Source organism: Dermacentor albipictus, unplaced genomic scaffold, assembly GCF_038994185.2.
Source record: "Dermacentor albipictus isolate Rhodes 1998 colony unplaced genomic scaffold, USDA_Dalb.pri_finalv2 scaffold_13, whole genome shotgun sequence".
Taxonomy (NCBI): domain Eukaryota; kingdom Metazoa; phylum Arthropoda; class Arachnida; order Ixodida; family Ixodidae; genus Dermacentor; species Dermacentor albipictus.
This window is the reverse complement of record NW_027225567.1, coordinates 1,431,369-1,453,425: the sequence shown is the minus strand read 5'-3', so window position 1 is coordinate 1,453,425 and position 22,057 is coordinate 1,431,369. Positions and strand designations below refer to the sequence as shown.

The following is a 22,057-nucleotide window of genomic DNA, read 5'->3' as shown; positions in this document are numbered from 1 at the left end:
GCAACTGATATTGTGCTGCGTAGCCACAACTCAATGTCATGGGTGCTGCATCGGCAGTCGTGGCCGAGCGGTTAAGGCGATGGACTAGAAATCCATTGGGGTCTCCCCGCACAGGTTCGAATCCTGTCGACTGCGTGATATACTTTTTTTTTTTTACAAGCCTGCATGCTATCTAGTACATTTTTGTCGGTGAAACCAATCTCGAATTTAGTTGCATCCCTCAACTTCAAATATTAATAATAACACGTCACAATTTGGACGAATCATCGATCGCTTCAAGTTTTACAAGCTCACTGCACTTCCCTCCTTTTTCCCCTATTTACCCGCCGTGTTTGCTCAGTGGCTATGGTGTTGGGCTGCTGAGCACGAGGTCTCGGGACCGAATCCCGGCCACGGTGGCCGCATTTCGATGGGGGCGAAAACACCCGTGTACTTAGATTTAGGTGCACGTTAAAGAACCCCAGGTGGTCAAAATTCCCAGAGCCCTCCACTACGGCGTGCCTCATAATCAAAAAGTAGTTTTGGCACGTAAAACCCCATAGTTCTTTCCTTATTTGTCTGGCCCGGTCTTAACCACCTCTCAACGTTTTCCCCTGCGCACACCGCCCGTTTCTTCGCGCTGCATTAGCTTTCGTTGCGGTGAGACACAGCGGCAAGGAACGTACTCTCGCTCGCTCGCCGAGGCCACTCGGTTAGACATGCGGGCTAACAGAAGCGCACGCGATGCAGAAAAAAAAAAATATATATATATATATAACCTAATTCCAGAGGTGAATACCAAAAGCTCGACGAAGCCCGGCGTGTAACGCAACACGTGTATAATCCTCAGGCTCATACGACGACGCACTCTGGCAGCGTTCCTCCTTCAACGCTGTGCTTGAGACAGGACCGGATATGAACGGGACACGGCGCCAATGCTATTCGAGCTCTCTCGTCTCCTACGACGCCGTGGTTCTCCTGACTGCGAGAAAACTCTCCGCCCACATTCGCCCCCAATGTTACGGCGCGCGTCGTAGCCGTTCGCCACCAACGCTCACGTTGACATGGAAACAAAGGAAGACGGGCAGGAAACGGCGCGGAACACGGCAAGATGTTCGTCGAGAGCATAAATTCCTATCACTAAGCCGATATGCACGGTGCAGCAGGAGAACCATCCATGGGAGGGGGGGGGGGGTCACGACATAAGCGAGGAGAAAGAGAAAGAAAGAGGAGAAGGAGGAAAGGAAGCGCCCTTTCAATGAGAAGGCTGAGACTAACAGACGAGCTTGTGCGCCCCAGGGTGGTCGGGATCCTGGACGGGGCAGGGAGGGACAAAGTTAGGCCCCGTCGATAACCGCGCCTCAATTATTGTTCCACGAATCGGCCGAGTGTAGACGCTCGGGTCTCCTAGGGTGTGCTACGTCGATTCGCCGCCGGTTTCTTGACCGATAAGGACTCCGTTTGAATGAACCCAACTGCAGTCGAGAGCCTCGTGGTCGCTCTTCTAGTGCGTTAAGAGTCGCGGTCTAGATCACTCGTCTCTGTTCCGACCACGTTCGAGACGGAAGTTGTTGTCCGTCGATCCTCCTTGCACTGTCTTTTCTTGCTTTACCGTTTCCTCGACGCTTCTTTATATCCTGCTGACTACCTAAGTGCCCGGCGAATGACCCCGCGTCTTGTTACACCTGCAGGGCCAAGAAAGTTTGGCCGAAAGCGATCGTGGATACGTCGGTGGTATAGCAAATGACAGTTGCAAAGGCTCCCTCTGCAGGCAGAAGGTGCCGCATGGTTCGAGAATTAGCGTCCGAGCTCAGATACACATAGACGAGCTTCAGCTTAGCTTTTACAGCCCGCTCTGCTCAGACTGGCGTATCCTTACAATTTGCCCTCAGCTGTTCAGAGAAAACGTCAATATGTGCGCGCGCAACGCCCATATATCGGCAGCGGAAGGCAGAACGCCGCACTCGCTTCGCCGCCGAGCCTATTCAGAACCACCTAGACTAGGAGAAGACCTCGGCACTCCTCCCGTGACGTCACCACACTCAGCCCATCCGCCTCTGCTTGAGGTGCCATCGAAAGAAATAAAAAAGCACAATACTGCAGCATGTTCGAGGGTATAACCTCCAGAATTTATTTGCATCCAGTATAAATTTAGCACTGACGTGATTTAAGGAACTAAAACAAGTTCTTTCCACGTCAACTTCGGCATTTGGAGCAAAGCTCCTGAAAAACTTGTAGCCATGCGGTGAAATAGTGTACAAAATGCTACACAACACCAAAAGTTCCGCAGAGTACCGAACAGCATTATTCCTCTTCATGAGGAGATGACACTGCTCTTTGAGAAACATCACAGCGCCCACCTTCTCGTCCTCCAGAAAGTCTCCACTTGAAATGTCATCAAGAAGCGAGATCACCAACTTCAGTGCAGCCTTTCCTTTGTCCACTTGTTGTGGTTCTCCTTTAGTGCAGTGGTCCTCGAAATTAGCCAAGAGCTGAACAAGCACGCGGAAATCGTGGATATGATCCGGGATCTCAAAACACTTGTCAGATGTAAGACGAGCACCTATCCAAAACACACGCACAGACATATCCGACGACAAAGTCACTGACACCAAAATCTCGGGAGCATCTTTTGTCACTTTGATGTGAGCAAAGATCATGCAGCTGTCGCAAGGTACCGCTGTCCAAAACCTTTCCTCTCCTAGCTTGTGCAGGCGTGAACTGATGTCTTGAAGGCTGTTAACTTTGTTTTTTTCGTTCCTCGTTCTCATGCGCTAAAGCTGACTGCTTTAAGGCCCTTTGAAGCTGTTCGTTCTCCACACGTGTTCGCTTTGCATCAGGGTCTTCTCTTGACTGGCGAGCATCCAAAATATATTGCGGGCAGTCGGGAAAGACCGTTGGAATGGCATCAGGCGTAAGCCGGGTGAGCTTCATTTGAACCTCGATGGTCCGTCCGTCGCAGTCCGTGTATTTTGATGTTGCACGTAGGTGCTCGGGCTTGGAATGCCGTTCAAAAACCTGCGAAACAACCAGCGCCGTTATATTATGAACACATTTTGACGCCTGCAAAACTGTGACATACGCTTACAAATATAAGCGCGAGATCTGTGAAAAGCCCATTTTACCGACACATGAGCCATTCAACGAATGAATATACACACACCATCGCAAACGAACGCGAGCCCAACGTTGTTAGACTAGCTTCAGTTGTAAAACTCTCCGCCAGCGCGCTTACAGCCGCTGTCGCCTCTTCTGTGACAGCCGCCAGATGGCAGTGCCATTCCATCGAGCTCCACTGCAGACGCCTCGCCGCAGCCGTGAGCTGGTGCGGACGGGCAGTTTGCGCTTGTTTCACGCTGGCTGGCGTTCTCCGTGGTCCGAATTAGTGATACCATAAGAAAACGGTATCTACCTACAGCAATAACATTTATCGGGCCATTGGTTCATACTGAAAGAAGGGTAAACTGCACGAAAGGAAGAAACGCATGCAGCGAAGAGAAGAAGCTGCATTTCTAAATGTGTGTTTCTTCCTGTCGTCTTAACGTTTAGCGCAGTTTAGGCTCAGGAGCCTGAAGATCTGGCCAAAGTGCGTGATTGTAGGATGATCTTCATTCCCACCGAAGCTTCTCACCACGCCAAAGAAGCGCTACAAAAAAAAAAGAAGAAAAGAATAGGTCAGTCTTTGAACAGACAAGCCTAAAAAACAAAAACAAAAAAAGCGGCTTTTCCACTCCGTGAAGGTTGTTACCCAGCGAAGCTGAAACGTGCGGCCCCTGTGTTTATCCCTGGGTTAATCCCAAAGGTTCATTAATGTATTTCTCAATTATGAGGTTACATACACAATCGGCTGCGACGGAGAACGACGTCACTGGCGGTATGCCCGCAGTCCGCCGTTGTCGCTTGCGTTCGATGTCTCGAGTTTGCTTGGCGGCGTAGTTAGCATCCGTCGCCCGCCATTTGCCGCTTGTGATTCTTCGAAATGATTTTTTTTTCAAAATTAAATCTGTCCGCTACGCAAGAGAACGAGTGGCTCATACTCCCTTAAGCAATGGCTCATACCCCCGCAAACGCGGCATCCCCATAAACGACGACCGAAGTGGAATTCTACGCTGCAATGATGAACGGCAACGCAGCCAGCTGTGGACGACGACGACGAACGCGGGAGCAGTGGCACGAGCGCGTGCCGTGGATGTCGCAGGGAGTTCCCGGTCGGCACGGGGAATCGCTCTGTTCCGTGACGAGCGAAGCGTTGCATTGCTGGCAGCACAGAAAAAATTGGAGGACGCTTAAGCTTCGCCTTCAAGAGTGGAACGCGATAGCGTTCCCGTCGACCCGCCAATGGGTGTAAGACAATGGGCTACAGGGCAGCCATCACTTACGAGGCGCCCCGCATCAGACGCGGTGAGCGTCGAGCCATATGGTCGAGCAACGCGGCGTTCGGCGCAGCAATGAAACGTGCGCCTGAGCAAGCGGAGCGAACCAAAGAACTCGGTATCCCGGAGGGGGAAATGATGCACGCCAGCCAAACGCCGTGATCGGCACGGGCAGAGAGATAGAGAGATAGTGATCTAAAGAAAGGAAGGACGCTTGATTCTGCGGAGGGAGCGAGGCGAAGCGTTGTCAGGGGAGAGAGTCCGAACCGCGACAGCTCCAATGCGCGCGTGGCGCGCCATCTGTCGGGGCAGCGCCGTACATGGAGAGGAGGGGCTCTTCTGTGTTTGCCGCAAGATGGCTCTCCGTGTGCGGAAAGCGCAGAAGAAATGCAGCGAAACGCACTTCGCTACTCGTGTAATTGCGACTACTGTAAGTTACATGTTCATAATTACCTATATACACCACAGTATAACTTTCCACGGCTCGTTTCGAAGGCAACACCGCATTCACTAGAGGCGCGTTTGTACCTTTTGGAAGCATCGAAATCGTGGCTGAGTGGTAGCGTCTCCGTCTCACACTCCGGAGACCCTGGTTCGATTCCCACCCAGACCATCTTGGAAGTTGCTTTTTATTTATGGAGTGCCTGCCGTGATTTATCGCTCACGGTCAACGCCGCAAAAACGCTGACGCCGACGCCGACACCGACGCCGACACCCGACGCCGACACCGACGCCGACGACACCGGCTTTTCTGCGACACGAGCTCCTTAACGCTATCGCGTTAAAAGTGGCGCACCGAACTGTCGACATCGTTCCGATAGCCGCCTATGCAGCCAGGTACGCTGCACGCCGGCATCGTCTGCTCATATTCAGAACAAACTCGGCGAAGGCTATAGTTTCGCGGATGACATGCTTGCTGAAATTCTCCGTCAACAACGAACCACAGGTTACACCAAGGCTGCACCGCGTGCTTAGTCCGGCCCGCCCGCGTGGTCGACTAGTGAGGAAGTGAAGCTGGGCGCGACTGCAGAACCACGAAGGCGCGGGCGAGTGGCGGTTCCGCGCATCAGTGCCGAGATTTAGAACTGAAGCTAGTCTAGTAACGTTGATACGGGGAACTACTATATACAGTATATAGCACAGAAAACCCCTGGATGACGCGAAGGAAAAAAAAATTGAGGAGCCATTCCATCCTGTGAAGGTTGTTGACCAGCGAAGCTGCTATGGTGGTATAATTATGTTGGTATGTAACTATACATATAACTATATATATATGTCATTTCTGCGAAATAGAAATAAGTATAGAATCACTTGTGGTCTCTTTTCTGATTATTTTATCATTATCTTGTCATGCAGGTGATGGTGGCCATGTGTTCACTGTGATAAACCACCAATGGCTCTGTGACGACGCCGGTTAGGTTCTTGGCTAGCGTCAAATCTATACACAACCGTTGACGTGTCTTCGTGGTTACTGTGGGGTCACTGTAACATTGTAGACGCAACTGTTCAATCACAAAGGACAGCAGCCTAAAGACTCTCTAAAGAGGCAGGTGTTGTCGACGCAGCTGCGACGGAGCGCCGTTTAGACGCAGGTGGCCGTCAAATCGAGCCTCGACGCGAGCGGCAATATTCGTTGACCGAGGCGCAGCCCAAAGAAGCGCTCGAAACAAAACATGTTTGTTTGCAATTTGCGATTGAGCATACTTCATAGTTAATTAGCTGAAGGAAACTTGGAAGCACTAGAGTTTTATGCCAGCGGACAAACATCGGGTCTGTCCGTTTCCCTCCCGTATAGAAGCAAATATGAAATGACAGCAGACGGTAATTCCACAATATTTTCAACTTCACTGTGAACTACGTAATTGCTAAAAGTAAATGAAACTCGGCGTAACGTTAGAGTCGTCTTAGCGGATAATTGTCATGCAATTTGTTCCGGGATAATACATAAAACAGAAGTTACAGTGCTTTTCTGGAACCATACTCCGTACGTAGAAGCCCACGTATTGACAGAAGACGGGAATTCTGTAACGTTTACAACTTCATTGTGAACTAATAATGAACAGTAAATGAAACTCGGCGTAATAATACAGTCGGCTTAGCGGCTAATTTGAGTATGATTTTTTTTCAAGATACCTACGTTAGATTGAGAGCTACGCAGTATTTGCTAGGAAATTGGCTTTGCTGCAAGGCATTCTTTGTTCTCCGCCACGATTTTTCCGGAGGGTAGCCATAGACAGCTTCGCTGTAGAAAGTTTAACCTGTATCTCGTGAAAGAAGAGTTGACTGTTCGGGTAGTTGGTCGTCCATATTGGAAGTAGTAACTTAGCGCGAATGAAACCACGGAAACAAGAAAGACGGACAAGGACAAGCGCGTGTCCTTGTCGGTCTTTCTTGTTTCCGTGGTTTTATTCGCGCTAAGTTACTACTTCAAATCTCGTGAAAGGGCGCAGTGAATCCTCTTCTGTCTGTGTCAGTGATGATGTAATGCGTTTAAATCAAGCGCTATTTTTGAAATGTCAATGAAAACGTCGTTTTCATGTTAGCTGTGTTTTTAAGCAACCGGACATGGTTGTATACCTTCTCGTTTTGCATATTGCAAATGAAAAATACGACAATATAGAGAGAGCGAGGGAGATTGCACCAGCAGCTCACTACCGGGCAAAAATAGTGAAATCGACTGTGTAGTGGCTGCGAGCAATCTATTAAAGGCAAAAACAAAACTGTTGCTGTGGAGTATACACGGGGTGCAGACTAAAATGCGAAAAATAGAGTAAATAAAAAAAAACTTGAAAGAACACAAGTCAGAGTTCCCGAACCACATGGAACCCTTCGTTGCTTACTTTGTGATATGTCGCGTGTAATGTATCTGATTCTCTGTAATTGCGAGGCAACGTAACAAACACCGAGATGTCATATACGATGTGGCTTTTCCGCTATTATTTCGGCAAATGCGAGGCTGAATGGAGATATTTCAGGTGTTATCTTTGCTAAGCACGAAAAGTTGCCTGTGTTCGAGGTAGTCTTTTTGATGTAATATCTGCTCGCACGAGTACGCACCTAAAATGAGAAAAAATAGACCATCGCACTTAGGAATCGTAAGAAAGACTGAAAGCAACGCATAAGTTGACGCATGTCTGTGCTCCATCTGATTGGTCCTCAACGCTGCAGTTTCGTTTCACACCATAGCTTCATTTAATGCTCTCTGTCCTGTTTTCATAATGCAGTACGTTGCACAAGCAGGGATCCGGTCGTGCAACGCCATTTTGCTTCTTACTGTATATCCATAAGCAGGCGCGCTGCGTCCAACTTTTATAATCTTCCTCCCGGCCACAGGAGTCTTTAATTACAACCTGGGTGTAAGTAAATTCTGCTTCGAGTCATTTTTTGCCTCTCTTTCATTTTTTTGTTGAGAATGCATTATCGATGTGTCCGTACGCGGCGCGGAATATATTCTCTGTCCCCCCCCCCCCTTTTTTTTTCTCTGATTAAAGCGCGTTATACAAGTGTGCTCCTCTCTGCATAAATATGAACCAAGCACAGAGCTAGCAAGGGTCACATTGCATTATGTAAACCTCTGCGGCCTCGATTGCGGGTCATGTTTGTGCGCTGTGCCGAGAACTTGCTATGGCATATATCGGCATGCGAGAGCTCGGCTACGTTTACTATTTTATTCGTTGTGTTTATCTTTCATCTACCATTTTCACTGTATCGGTCGTTTCTAGCTGTGTGCTTTCTCTCGCTTTTGTAATACGCGGATATATTTTTTTAATGGTTTGGCTCTAGAGAGTGCGTCTAACATCAGAAAGTAATCGCGTGTTGCCCTTTAAAGATGACCCTGTAATTGCTCCCATTTTTGCAAATGTTGAGGATTGTAACTAATTCACTTTTTCTGAATTATGTTTTTTTTTCCATCGTGGTGCTTGACAGCATGCCAGATAATACGCCAGACGTACACGCCATGTCCTAAGCGCTTAAAACGCGCGGTATACTATGTAATACGTAACAGTGCGTATACGCTAGGTTATGCGTAATGTTGTTGCACGTTGTTATATGCTGTTTACATTGAGGATATACGTAATTCGGAAAAGTGTATAATGTTTGTTTTCTTATCCCCCCCCCCCCCTCACCCCTAGGAACTGAGGCTCCATCATGGCAAAATGAACAAAGAAAACTGTATGAAATACCTTGAGAGTTGGTTTAGTTACGCCTAGGCTCCACCGGTTTGTTTACACCGAGGTTATTACTCGGGCTTGGAAATGAAATCAAAGTTGAAATGATGGGGTGAAGTAGAGGCACACTTAATAAGAGAGTTTTAGCTCAGTGTTCATTGTCCGCCTCTTTTCAGACTCTTGTATCCTGATGATTGCAGACAGCCGCGCAACGTGAACGCCAGTGCGCGTGGACGCGATGTTCATGCCGCCAGCGTAACGCATAGAATGCTGCCGTCGCTCTACTTCCGAGCCAATCGAGCAGGGCAACCCGCCGTGCTTGCTTAGCGGCTGTGGTGTTGGGTTGTTATGCGCGAGGTCGTGGGATCGAATCCCGGCCACGGCAGCCGCATTTCTATGAAGGCGAAAACACCCGTGCACTTAGATTTAGGTGCGCGTTAAAGAACTACAGGTGGTCCAAATCATTCCGGAGTCCCCAGCTACGGCGTACCTCATAATCGAATCGTGGTTTTGGCAACCGAAACCCCCATAATTTAATTTTAATCGTGCAGGGCTCGAGGTTGCGTTCAGTCGCGCTCACTATCATTTTGCAGCCAAGCTTATCTGCGCATCGCTCGCGTCTCCCGGAGAGACAAACTTATCGAAAATGCGAAATCAACGCAGTTCTCTGCACGACCTGCGCGCGTCAAATCTGAGCGCAGAGAAATATAAGCGACACTCAACTAAAACTTTCCACAGTGAGCTATCAGTCGGTACTAACAGCGGGACATTGAGGTGTAGCCATGGAACAAATTCGAAGTTGGCCTGGTGGTTCAAGTCGAACCATACTTCGTACCAGCTTGTTGGTCGAGTGACTGTTCATGCAAGGAAAAGAAAGAAAAAAAACGAAAGATATAGAAAGCAGCAGGGACGAAAGCCAACCGGTGCAGCTTGTGCTTACTCGCAGTCTTAATTCCCCGCCATCACAACGTGGTTGTGCAGTAGAAAATAGTAGGGCAACGTGAAAAACTCCTGAAACAGCTTTCTGTTGCTCAATGCGCGCTACATAAAAGTGTGTTCATTTTTTTTTTGAGTGTGAAAGAAGCCCACGAATACACGCAAAGTGCCTCGAGAGGCCAGTCGCGCAGCATTATTGCGTGTATTCGAGGGCTTCTTTCACGCACGGAAAAACACTTTTCTGAAGCATGCATCGATCAGCAGAAAGCTGCATCGAGAGTTATTCATGTTGATCAACAATTTTCTCACTCACACTTTTCATCTAATTAGAATATTTGAGAGCTTTATAATTGATGAGGACTAATTACATAATTAGGCAGAATGCAAAACATTATTTGGGTGTCGCCGAGCGATGGCAAACATTACCTTGGCTTTGTCCAGCTACGTGGCATTTGAGTATTTTTAAATTTTGGTGCATGATAGCTGGGACACCCTGTATACGTATGCACTGAAAGCGCTGCTCCACTTTTCACCGGTTACGAACTTGTGGGAGAGACTATGATTGTGTTGCGAGTTTTGTCCCGTATATTTCTGCCGTGCTTCACTATCTTTTTCTTTTTGTCAGATGATATCAGGTTGTGTGATGTAGTCTGTGGTTAAATTGGTATATGTGTGCTTGCTCTACTATATACCGCTGCCTGTCGGGCGATGCTACTATATACCGCTGCCTGTCGGGCGATGCTCTTGAAGACCTACATAGACTTGGCAGGCCTATTTTGTGTAGTGATATTCCGTATTTATTTGAAAATAAGCCCGTATCTCTCAGTAAACACATACCCTCCATCACGCAGGGTAGTCAATCGCAGTTACCTCCGGCGAACTTACCTGCCTTTTATCTGTTTTTCTTTTTATTGACGTGATAGAAGGGAGAGGAGAGTGCACGATGCGGTGCCATCTGGCTAATTCGCATTTCAGGAATAGTTACTGTTTTAGACATATGCTCCTATACACTGTTATACATAACTCTGACACTCCCTACATGTACATGCACAATAAATGCATATAACATAATGTACATATAAACATGCATGAATACTTGAAGTATATATGCACTCCTCTACATAACATTCTTAACAACACAACATCACCAAGAAACATTCCGAAAAAAAAAGAAGGCACTAGCTACAGCACCAAACAGCGCTGCAAAACCTGCAGCATGTTGTTTTGAAATGTTGCTCAACCAACTAGCCCAGCTTCGCGCTCCTGTATATTACAGAGAAACTCTCAAAACAATAGTGCCAATAAAACAACGCTACCACTTGACACACGAAACATAGAATGAGGCAAGACGCTCTTATGAACAAGACCTCCTAGAATAGGTTAGAAGAGTGGAGGTTTTGCTAGCTCGCTTTCCATAATGGGAAGTGGAGCAGCAAGAAGCAGGACAGAGGGACACAGGAAAAACGAGGACGGGCGCTTACTTTATTGTCTAATTTATTGTTTGAAACTTTATCGTCTGATACAGAAGTTTAGATAGAAAAACAGATGAAAGATTATGCGAAGTCGGACCTAAAACAGAGATACCATCATTACCCACCGTGCGCACCGTAGTTGTCTATAAATGTCAATGCACGTGAAGGAAGGCCATGCATAAGTAAGTCATCCCTGGCCTTATCGCGGAGAGAGTTGGCATTTCTAGATAACTTCAGCGCGAACAGTGGCTGATGACGGTATCTGTTTTATGCCGCATTTCGCATATGCATTCTTCTCTTTTGCTATATAAGCTTCTGCATCAGACAGTAAAATTTCAGCTGGAAGTAAGCGGTCGTTCTCGTAAAAAAAAAAAAAAAAGACATGCGGTTTTGCGTGCCAAAACCACGATCTCCCAGTGAGGCACGCCGTAGTGAGGTACTCCGGAATGATTTGGACCACCTGGAGTTTTTTAACGTGCGTTTAACGTACACGGGTGCTTTCGCCCTCATCGCAATGCGACCGCTGCGGCCGCGATTTGATCTCGCGACCTCGTGCTTTGCAGCCCAACACCATAACCATTAAGCAACCAAGTAGGGTGCTCGTCTTCGATTTTCCGGTGTCCCTCTGTCCTGCTTCATGCTGCGCCCCTTAACTCTAAGAATAACATCGTGTGTCGCATGTACACCCGCCGTACTCTTCATTTCTCTTTTCCTCTATTGTGTGAAACCATGTTATGAAATGGGGGTCCTTACGATCGCTCTTTCAGTTCTGGATGCGGCGGGCAAGCCAGCTGGCGGCATCCTGACGGGCACCCTGACGGCCTTCGGTTCGTACGACCAGTGCGTGGCCATCGAGGCCCGAGACTCGCCCCAGGAGGAGCCCCGGTTCACGGGCCGCTACTGCACGGTCGAGCTGCGGCCGCCCATTCCGAAGCGGCCGCGCTACTACACACTCCACGATCAGGTCCAGCTGTTCGACAACATCACCAGGACCAAGGTAACTACAAAATGCGAGCCAGTTCCCAAAAACAAAACGCAAAACAAAAGAAAAAGAAGTCCCGCACCGGGGTTATACGAGTGCAAGAATTTCAGTACTGATGCGAACGGATAATTGTATGAAACAAAGGCCTTGAATGAACGCCGACCTAGAGAGAAAACTTCGGACCTGTCGGTCTGTTTTTCTTTGTAACCATATCAAGTCAAAACTATGGCCACGCTGATTACATGCTCACCCCATACTTCATTTCTTTTGGGCGACTGCGAATTCCAGAAGATAGCCACTTTAATAAAGGAAAGAAATTTTGATTTTAAGATCTTGGTCAACTAGCTAGAGGGTTCAATATTTGCCCAAAATGTGGTGTGCACGTGATATTCCGGCGCCAAATTCAGAAGGGACACCACAAAATTCACTATACAGGGGCCGACTTTACGAAGTTTTTGTTCGTAAGTGATATGCGCCCACTGGCCGGCCGCCTTGACTAATAATGTGCCTAGCATTGCGATTTGCTGGTATACAATGTCACGAACAGTTTTTCCGTAAGAAAGTTTTTGTTAATACGGGCCCATAATCTCCGACGTTTGTCCGGTGCTTGTAGAGCTTGCTTCGTCCTGTCTAAATTTGGCACCGGCAAACCATGTATCACGATGCTTTAACCAAGTAGCCAAACTTTCTAGTTCGGTGCCCACATTTGAGCTCAACCGGTGCGTTAGTACGCCTATGCCTCACTGTGCTATGTCTCACTATGACTGTACCTCACTCTAGACGCCTGAAACGTGGTGGAAACTACAGCTATCATCAACTATAATTCGGCTCTGGAGGCAGACAGTTGCTTGCACGTACTAACTGTTCATGAGTGTGCACGCGTCTAGTAGTCGCCAGTCACCGTATAGTCAACTGTGCAAAAGCCAAAGCGGCAGCAAAACCCGAACCATAGCTCTTGCCTGTGAACTGCACTGTGTTTGGGTCCCCGATTTCCCGACATCGACTCTTTATGGTGCTTTTAGTGATTGTTATAATATGAGCGTGTCTCAGTTTAGTAGAAAAGAAGGCCAGCCGTCGTTATACTCACGCTTTCTTTATTTTGCACTGTTTTTTCTCTGTACCTTAGATCACGCACCAATTCGCTGAACAACGCGTCTTATTAGTGGAACATGATAAATGAAGAGCTGAGTCCAACCGAATGACCGTGCGAATCACACGAAGAAAAATTAAGTCATTGGGGGGGGGGGGGTCTAGTTCAAGTTCTCTTCGTTTGCGGAGGGGGCGCTTTCCAGTGCCTAATGTTGTGGTGAAGGCAGCCATCGTTGCCTCGATGTGACAAACGCGGCGCACCAGGAGTGGTCACGGGGTTTCGTGCAGGTCTTCAGGTGGTACGGCGGATGACGTTGGTGCACGTGATAATAAGGAATGCGTATAGGGCTTGGCAACATTTACAGTACGCGTGTATTGTGCTAGGATGCTTATTGCTGACTTCGCAACAATTTAGGGTGGACTGTCCTGCGGTAAACGCGGTGGGTGATCGCGCCTTTAGAGACAGAGAATGTTTGAGATTTACGGATGAGAGACGCGAATGTAAAGAGGCAGGAGTGGTTCTGGGGAGATAAACCATGAAAGTGACGGTAGTAAACCAATTCGCTTCAGTTTGCGACAGAACGAGCCCTGCTCTGTTCACTTCTATATATGCACCAGTGTACTCGCGGAGCATAATGTCACTGTGTCTCTTGCTGCCCCTCATAGCGCTACGAAAACGAAACTCCTGGGTTGAATACGACAAAATTGTGGTGTTGAACAATCGACATCGGGGCTGTACTTCATTTAAATTATTGTCACCTTGTAGTGAGTCAAAAACGCAGCAAAACTGTGAATGACGAAACTAACTAAGCTTGTATTGGCTCACAGGTTTCGGGGGCGTTGTGGTCACGCAAAAAACCTAGTTGCTCCCGGAGCAGATCAGCTATGGGAAATGGCGGTTTCATGACCTGGCAGCTGCGCAGGCACTGAAGCTTGAGTCATTAGCAAAGATTCCAGATGCATAGGCGCGCGCTCACGCCACGCGCGCCACTAATCAGAGCCGCTTCGCTTCCGCCGGGGAGGCAAAGGGCAGGAAAGGGTATCGCGTGCGCTGCACAGGCTTCGTTTCCGTTCAGATCATTTCGGAAAACGGGCGGAACGACCACGCGTTGTGCGTTCTCCCGAGAAACTGGTAGCCTTCGACGAGCCGGGGATATAGAACTCACCCGTGAAAGAGCTCCCCATCGGCGCGCCGATCTAGCCGTTAGAGCCGTCCAAGCACAGGCAATCCGACAGCAACGATAAGATCCCGAGCTGAGGGAGCGGGAGACCAAAGCCATCCGGCACCATTACCTGTGGGTTACGTAACTGTAACGAAGGTCAGGGGTGCGATCTTGTACGCGTTCCAAAATAGAACGGAGGCGGTCCGTTCCATCGAGCCGCATACAGTTGGTCAGTTTGAACGGTGACGAACGCCATGACGTCAATTGTGAAGTGATATCTGCTGTCAATCATTCCGTGTTGTCTGCTATCGGACGAACGCAATGGAACGGACCGCCAATTTCGCGACGGAAAGAACGGACCGCCTCCGTTCGAGTTTGGAACGCGTACAAGATCGCACCCCTGGTGCACGCAGGACACACTTCTCTTACTTTCATTTTTTGGTAGGGTAAGGGTTGGTCTTTTTTTTTTTTGACGAACCTGATCCCACAAAAGCAAGTGGCACTCGAAGCACAGTCGGCGGTCGTGAAAAATCTGATGCGTGGGCCAAGCCCGTCGGCTTTTATACATGACTCGTCGAATGTTCAAAGTAATCGCTAGTGCCCGCGTGCGTTCGAGGCAGTGCTACACAATTTTAAGTCGCGCACACAATCAGGTTACACGAAGTTCGGGTGACAACAGACAACGGATAGAACCATCAATAACATTCGAGAAACTTCCCGATAGATGCTGGCGCGTCCTGCGCCGAGTGATAACGTTTACCATTTGTTAGCCGGTGAAAAACGGTCACCGGAGAAAAACAATACATGTGTCATTATTTACACTGTTCCTCGTTCCTGTCTGCTTTTGTGTTGTGCCCTTCGGGATAGTCTATAAAATATTACGGTGCAAACGGTGAGTGGAAGTAAGGGCAGGAGACGGACGTTTACTTTGGCTCGTGACAGGTGAAACTGCGGCATGACTAAGTGGGTTTCGTGACGCCTTAGGTGGCGTGACTACCCCAAACCATGCCTGCTTTTCTTCGGCCTGTGACAGCTTTTACAGCGAAGGTGCTAGCCTCTAGTTTTTCGGAATTTTTCATGGCGTGCTCAACCCCCACCCCCCCCCCCAAAAAAAAGCAACTGAAAAAGGAGTTTGTGTTTGAGTTTTCGCGCAACAGAATTATGTTTTCTCGCATATTCGAATTACAATCCGATGCTATCATGTACGTAGGCTGTGTGTAAGTGGTACTTTACGAATTTTCTACCACATTTTACTTTGAGAAATTCAATTACTTCAATAACGCACTTGCACCAGACAGAGGGCTAACAAGAAGGAGGATATATGCTTGCTAATCGTACTGTCATCTAGTCCGGCCTCGGGAACTGTGCCGCTTCGGCGGCAGAGGTAATTGGCGCCATCCATCAGGAGGGCGGGAAACCAACTTCACTTCCATTCAACGGCCTCCTAGATCGGCGCGCGCCGATCCAGGAGGCCTTGCTCTTTCGCCCCTCTTCTCAACTCCTCTCACCTTGCCCTCCCTCACGAATCGCTCACTTTCGGCTGTCCCCGCGCACGCCCGACCACGCCAGCTTAGCCCGCTGCATGAAGTTTCATGTTTTGTTATCCGCTGGTATGGGGAAGCGTGCGCTGCTGTGCGTCGGCAGTTTCCTCAGTTTCGTGGTCCTCGATAGCTGTGTGCTTGTGCTCCGCGATGTTTCACCCGTTTAACGACTCGCACCGCTCGTGCATCACGCAGGGGCGCACGAACGCCTCAAAAACAAACCCTGCAAGGTTCTTCCGGGTGCCTAACGACAACAGGTGAGCGCGCAGGCCCAAGGACATACGAAGACGGATGTACACGAGCACGGCCCTGTGCATGTGTGTGCTCCATGAGTCTCCGGACGTCGCTGCGCCTTCATTGTGCTACACTTCCCTCTTACCGGTAGAGAAAGCTGACAAATAGATTTTCCTCCTCATTGTGACCTGGTCTATGACTTGTGTTTTTCTCTGCCAAGTATCATTCTGCAACTTCACTAGCTCGCTCAGCTTCCCATTCCGCCCTCAGTGCTTTTTCTGGGTCTCACCGTTCCACGAACGCACTAAAGCCGAAAATTACTGTTCGTGTTTATGTGTTATCTCACTAATTGCCGATGGGATAACCGCGCAAACAACCTCCATGCGTAGGCATGATACGCTTTTTTTTTTCTTCTGGAAAGCATGAGAGAGAGAGAGAAAGGCAAAGGAAAGACATGGAGGTTAACCAGAGGTTATCTCCGATTGGCTACCCTGTACTGGGGGAAGGGAAAGGGGATGCAATAGGTGAGAAAGAAAGAAGGATAAAAAAAGAAAGTGTAGCATAGCCAGGGCACGCGGCCCGAACAGTTACGAGGCACAGACCGCTCGAACATAGAAGACGTTAATTTCGGGGCATGCGATAGCATTTATCCTCTGAAGTGGGAAGGGAAGTGGGAGTGGGAAGAAGGAACGAAAGTACACTGCGCATGCGCAGAACTATCATTACGAAGACACAACAGAAAGGAAAAAAAAAAAACCTAAGCACACACACGCACGTACACACGAACTATTTCTGTGGCCACTGTCACGCAGCCCGCAAAGGCATTTCTAGTCTTACGCAGTGTCACCGTACAGTCCTGCGCCACACAGTGTACTGTCACAAATTGTCAGAAAGTCCCGTGTCTTTCAAGTATGAGCATTGAAAGTGCCGTATATGCACATTTTTGCAGTTCGTGTTTATTACACAAGTGCCCAGTAGCTATGACTTAGTGCCTTAAGTGACGTAATTTTATTTATAAGCATTGCTTTCGCGGTGAAGTAAAGTCGTGTTGTTGGCTTATTTCACCTGGTCTTTGATTGAAGAATAGACCTTTCTGCGAATGTTTTCTATGTGCTGATGCAAAAGCTGATTACCTTCTGCTCCCCACTGCCACCGTTACTCAAGTTGTGGCCAAGCTCAAAACAATGTTATAACGGGTATTTCTGTTTTTAGAACAATAGTATTTTTCTTCTGCCATGTCTTTTTCATATTGCTCAGTAGTAAGGAACATGACCCGCATTTCATAGAGTTTTGTGCAGGTTTAGAAGTAAGTTCATGTTCTTTTTTCTTGGCATGGCTGTCAATAAAACAATCAACAAAGTGCATTTTCCCTTTCTTTAGTTGTCATGACTACGTATACAGGTTGTCCAGTTTTGTGCAATATCTCAGTGAGTAAATGAAAGCTCTCGGTGCGCACTTCAGGAGCTCTTCTACACTTTGGTCTTCAGGGCATTATATAAAAATCCTTTATATATTTCTACATGAAACAACCTTCGCGTTTTCTTCAGTTTTATTTATTTGTTTTGTCAGTTCACTCTCTGTGAACTTTTGTGTTGTTTAGTAGTCATGCACATGTCATGCACTTTTCACTTTTGTCCATTTTCTGAGCGCGTATCATACCAAGTTATGCGAAACTATTTTTTTTTTTGGAAATGGAAGTCAATGAAACGAAGCCAAGGACCTGTTGTCTTAAAAGTGGAATTTATATATATTCTGGCATATGCTGGAATACTCAAAGTATGGGCAAGACTGCGTGCGTGCTAGCGCATAAAGAACCCACGGCGCAGCACGCCCCAGTTCATAAACAATGCCTAGGGCAGCCCGCCCACGCGATAAGACACACGCACACACACACACACACACACACACGCACACGCGCACACACACGCACACACACACGCGCACACACACACACACACACACAGGCACACGCACACACAGCGCGCACAGGCAAAAGAAAGGAAAAGTGAAGGTGGGCGGGGCATGACGAAGGCTGGAGAGGGTGCGAAGCGGGTTATCATAATAAAAAAAATAAAAAATGACGAACGCTAGGGTGAGGAGGCGCTCACGGCTGCTGTTCCTGTTGCCATGACAACGTAAACAATCGTGTGCGCCGCCATTTTGCCAAGGTATCGCCCTTCTGCCAGAGAAGTAACTGAAGGAAACTTGGCGCTAACGTCGAAAGAGCGTCTGCTTCAAAACAGCCAATGGCATGCATGCGGAGATTCGGCCCCTGGGACCTAGCGGCCGCGGCCACTCAGGCATACTTGGAACGGCAGCTGGAAAGGGCGTTTTGTTTCCTTTGCCGCTTAACATTATTTATGTTTTCTCATGTATTTCGAAAGCTACCATGCCAGCAGCTTGTGTGTTAGTCATACTTTACGCATTTTTCTCACACTATTACCTTTTAAACATTAATTTAGTTCAATAATGTACTTGCGCTTGGCGGACGGCCTAGAAAATGAGGATGTATGCTTTACTTCTGCACATGTGCGTGCGCGCGCAACGTACGTCGCTTATGGTGGCGTCATCCAACGTCATTTGGAGTAGTGGTACTTGTCTAATGTCCGCACCAGCACATCCACTTTCACAGGGTTGAATGGAGGAGCTTATTTTTTTTTTTGCTCCATATACTTCTTCAAGGGGGATAGAGCGAGAAAGGAAAGGCAAGAAGTTTAACCAGAGCCGAATTTCCAATTCGCTACCTTGCACTGGGGTGCTACATGTAAGAGTTGGAAGGAGAGAGAGAGTGAAAGAGAAGAAAACAAGAAAAAAACTAGGAACAGTTAAGAGAAAAGGCATTCCGATCGCAGGCGTTCACACAGACAGATGGCAAGTCTCGTAAATGTTGCGCAATTCTTTCTTCCTGCAGGAGGTTGGTCGTCCAGCTGGTTCAGCACGGCGGAAAGCAATTGTCTCTGCACACTGTACTGCAGGCATTTGCAAAGAACATGCCGAATTGTCTGCTTCTCCAAAGAATATGTGTAACCGACTAGCTTGAGCTGGTCGGTTACACATATTCTTTGGAGAAGCAGGCAATTCGCGAGGGTACCTTAGATTGATCTAAGGTACCCTCGCGATATTTCGCAACGCATCTTAGGCCTATCAAATTCTGCCGGAGGATATAGGCCTTCCGTCTGCCCCAATTAGCGACTCTAAGAATTAAAGAGAGCACCAGTTCAACGTGATCCGTTGCACACATTCACAGTGATCGATGCCACTTATGTTAGGAGTGATCATGGTTAGTGAATGTGCATTCGCACGTATTCCCTCTTCACCTTGAGGCTCTGCTTTCGCCATGTCCTAATGTCCGACCAATCCTGACCAACCTAATGTAGGTTCCTCGAGGAATTGAAAGACAGGCATGTTGGTCGTACATTCGCACTAAATACCGTGTGATGAAAACATTATTTTTTATTTATTATTTACACGATACTGCATACCTCATGTGCTCTGCAGTGCAAGAAGACAACAGGTGCGAAAATAAGCTTACCTGCTTCTTTACGTACTCCTCTCCAAGCGCTCGTCCATATTTGCACTTAACACGTCGATCCTTCATGACCGTGATCCAAGCTAAATTTTGTCTGCTCTTGTTTCTTCGTAATTGCTTACTTGCTTTGTCTTATTAGCGTATGTGAGAGTTTAGTCGTTTGGGTTCAATTACAAGTGGGGTGGGTGGAGGGGCGAAGGTTGGTCGAGTACAGACACATTTAGGCAACTCCCATGAGCCAGAAAAGAAGTGCGCGTGGCACGACGTGCACATAATTATAGTTTTCTGCGAATTTATAGAGCAAGTGTGCATTTCAACTGAAGGAAGTATGCAGCGGAAAACTTTCACTCAGGCAGTTTACGGCCAGTTTCTATAAAACTTTTTTTTTCATTCTATATTCTTTAATGTCCCGAAACTGTGCAGTTGATTGTGAGGCACGCTCTAATGGAAAACTTCGGATTAACGTTGACCAACTGGTGTTCTATTCTTAACGTGCACCCAAAGCATGATACACGCGCGTTTTTGCATTGCGTTCCCATCGGAATGCGATATCACCGCGGTGGGAATCAAAATTGCGGCCTCGTTCTCAACAAGGTTATTCCATAGCCACTGTGATACCACAAGCGTGATGTCCCGCGCGCGCAGTAGGCAAACGTGAACGGATCTCACTCAATAGATAGTTTGGGAATAGGGGCGCCAAAACATTAGGGCCCCAAAGAGCTTTGTGGGTGCTAGGGTTGGGGCACGCAGGAGTGGTGCTTTAGAACAGGGCGTAACGTTTGCGGATAGCGTCTTGCGCTTGCAGCGCGACTAGGACGTCAAAGAGAAGGCCTTAAAAATAATTAAAGAAAATATACCATTTCATGACAAGAACAGTAATGTTGACATTCGTGTTTCCACGTTTATTTGCAGTTGAGAGGTTATCTTATTAGCAGCAAGCAATTAGTAGCGCTTAGTTTTTAGTAACCAATTTCAAGTGCCTTCACCAGCTAAGTTAAGCCATGTTAGGCCTACGAGCCAAGAAATCGACAATCAATTCTGAATCAGCGGCGTCTAATGAATCCATCTTCATAAAACACACTATAGTTCAGAGAAAGCGATAACCGCAGTCACTTCTTCTAGCTCGCGAACTTCACGCGTTACCACGAATCGAACAAAGTTTTGTGCTAGGTTAGGGCCGTTGCTTCGAAGGGTGCCGCCATATTTGTTGCCGCAAAGCTTTTAGGGCAGCTTTTCGGGCTGCCGCTAAATCAGGGAAATAGCGTGCCCGACGCAAAACCCGAACGCAGTTGGCATCTCGCGCATCCACAGTGGATTTGACGCTATTTCTTTGGGACCCCTATTCTAAAGCTCGCTGGCAAGACCTGCTCCTGTTTTCAAAACAAAAACAACTCGGACAATACTCGTCGTATAATGAAGTATCCTTCTTTTGCTTCTTCTGTGACTTCGCTCAAAATTGAAAGGTCGCTCACACGTGCAACCTCGGCGCACGCACGTGAAAGAGGAGGAAGAAATCACAAATGACTTTGTTGTGAATAGTGACAATTCAGCGCACGCACCTACGGCTGCAGCGCGGCAGTCGTGGCCGAGCGGTTAAGGCGATGGACTAGAAATCCATTGGGGTCTCCCCGCACAGGTTCGAATCCTGTCGACTGCGCAGTAGATTTTTTTTTTTTGCTCGCCTGCGTGCTACATTCTTCAATTTGTAGGCGAAGCAAGGTATCGTCATGTAGTTACATTTGTCACTTACAGTGTTAATAATAAGAAGCCGCAGTTATGGCGATGCTTTGACAGTGTTATCAAAGTACTAGACAATTAATTGCACGAAGTGACACTCGTAGTTTTATAGTGCATGTAGTAGCTTGCATAAAGTAAAGTTGCGCTTACAAACTAAGCAAAAATGATGTCAAGTGCGCACAGATAAACTTGGACCTACATATATCTCCCTCAATGATCGTGAGCGCCCACGGTCACGATGCTGGCGTGATAAGGAGCGCCTGCAGTGGCGAGCAAGCTCTTCGTGTGGCCGCTTTCTTTATCATGCTTCCGAAACCTAGATTACGCAAGCTTTAACTAGGGTGCGGGAACTCCCTATACTTTCCTTGGCACGCTCGGTCGCAAGCCGATACGCAGCGGTAGCGCCGCTTCCACCACCGGCGGCTGCCGGGTATCCAACTGAAGATATTTCACACACACACACACAAAAAAACAATGCTTTCAAGACGTCACTGATGAAGTCAGAAGGTAGAGGGAGAGGCCGCGCAGCCGGGTGGGGGAAGGTTGTCGCGGAATCCCTCCTTTCCCATTTCGCCTGCGCGCGAGATGTGCTTGTGCTGTCGTGCAGGGCCGCTGGCAGCGCGGCGACATAGGCGAAATCACGGTGCCGAACCCGCTGAAGTGTGCCGTGTTTACGAAGCGCTTTTGTTCTTCCGCATTTACACTGCAAGCTTCTATTCCTGTTTTAAAAGACTGGGGCATCTCTCGCACACACCAGTGCCAAGCAACTATAATGAGAAATATTTGTATAGCAAGCTGTTGTTAACCACCAATATTCGCTGTTTCTCTCGTCTTTCATCTCGTCATTTCGTGA

General features: G+C 47.9%; 1 protein-coding gene and 2 non-coding genes across 3 annotated transcripts in view; all 3 read left to right on the top strand.

Moving 5' to 3' along the window:
• LOC135917796 (nose resistant to fluoxetine protein 6-like) overlaps positions 1–22,057 on the top strand; it is a 413,546-nt gene that overhangs the window by 228,279 nt on the left and 163,210 nt on the right. Inside the window, exon 2 of the mRNA XM_065451401.1 lies at positions 11,697–11,926. Coding sequence (XP_065307473.1) covers positions 11,697–11,926 — 230 coding nt within the window. The remainder of the gene's footprint in view (positions 1–11,696; positions 11,927–22,057) is intronic.
• On the top strand, positions 54–135 carry TRNAS-AGA (transfer RNA serine (anticodon AGA)). The gene has a single exon. It is a non-coding gene; the product is annotated as a tRNA-Ser (tRNA).
• Positions 21,043–21,124, top strand: TRNAS-AGA (transfer RNA serine (anticodon AGA)). Its single transcript has one exon. It is a non-coding gene; the product is annotated as a tRNA-Ser (tRNA).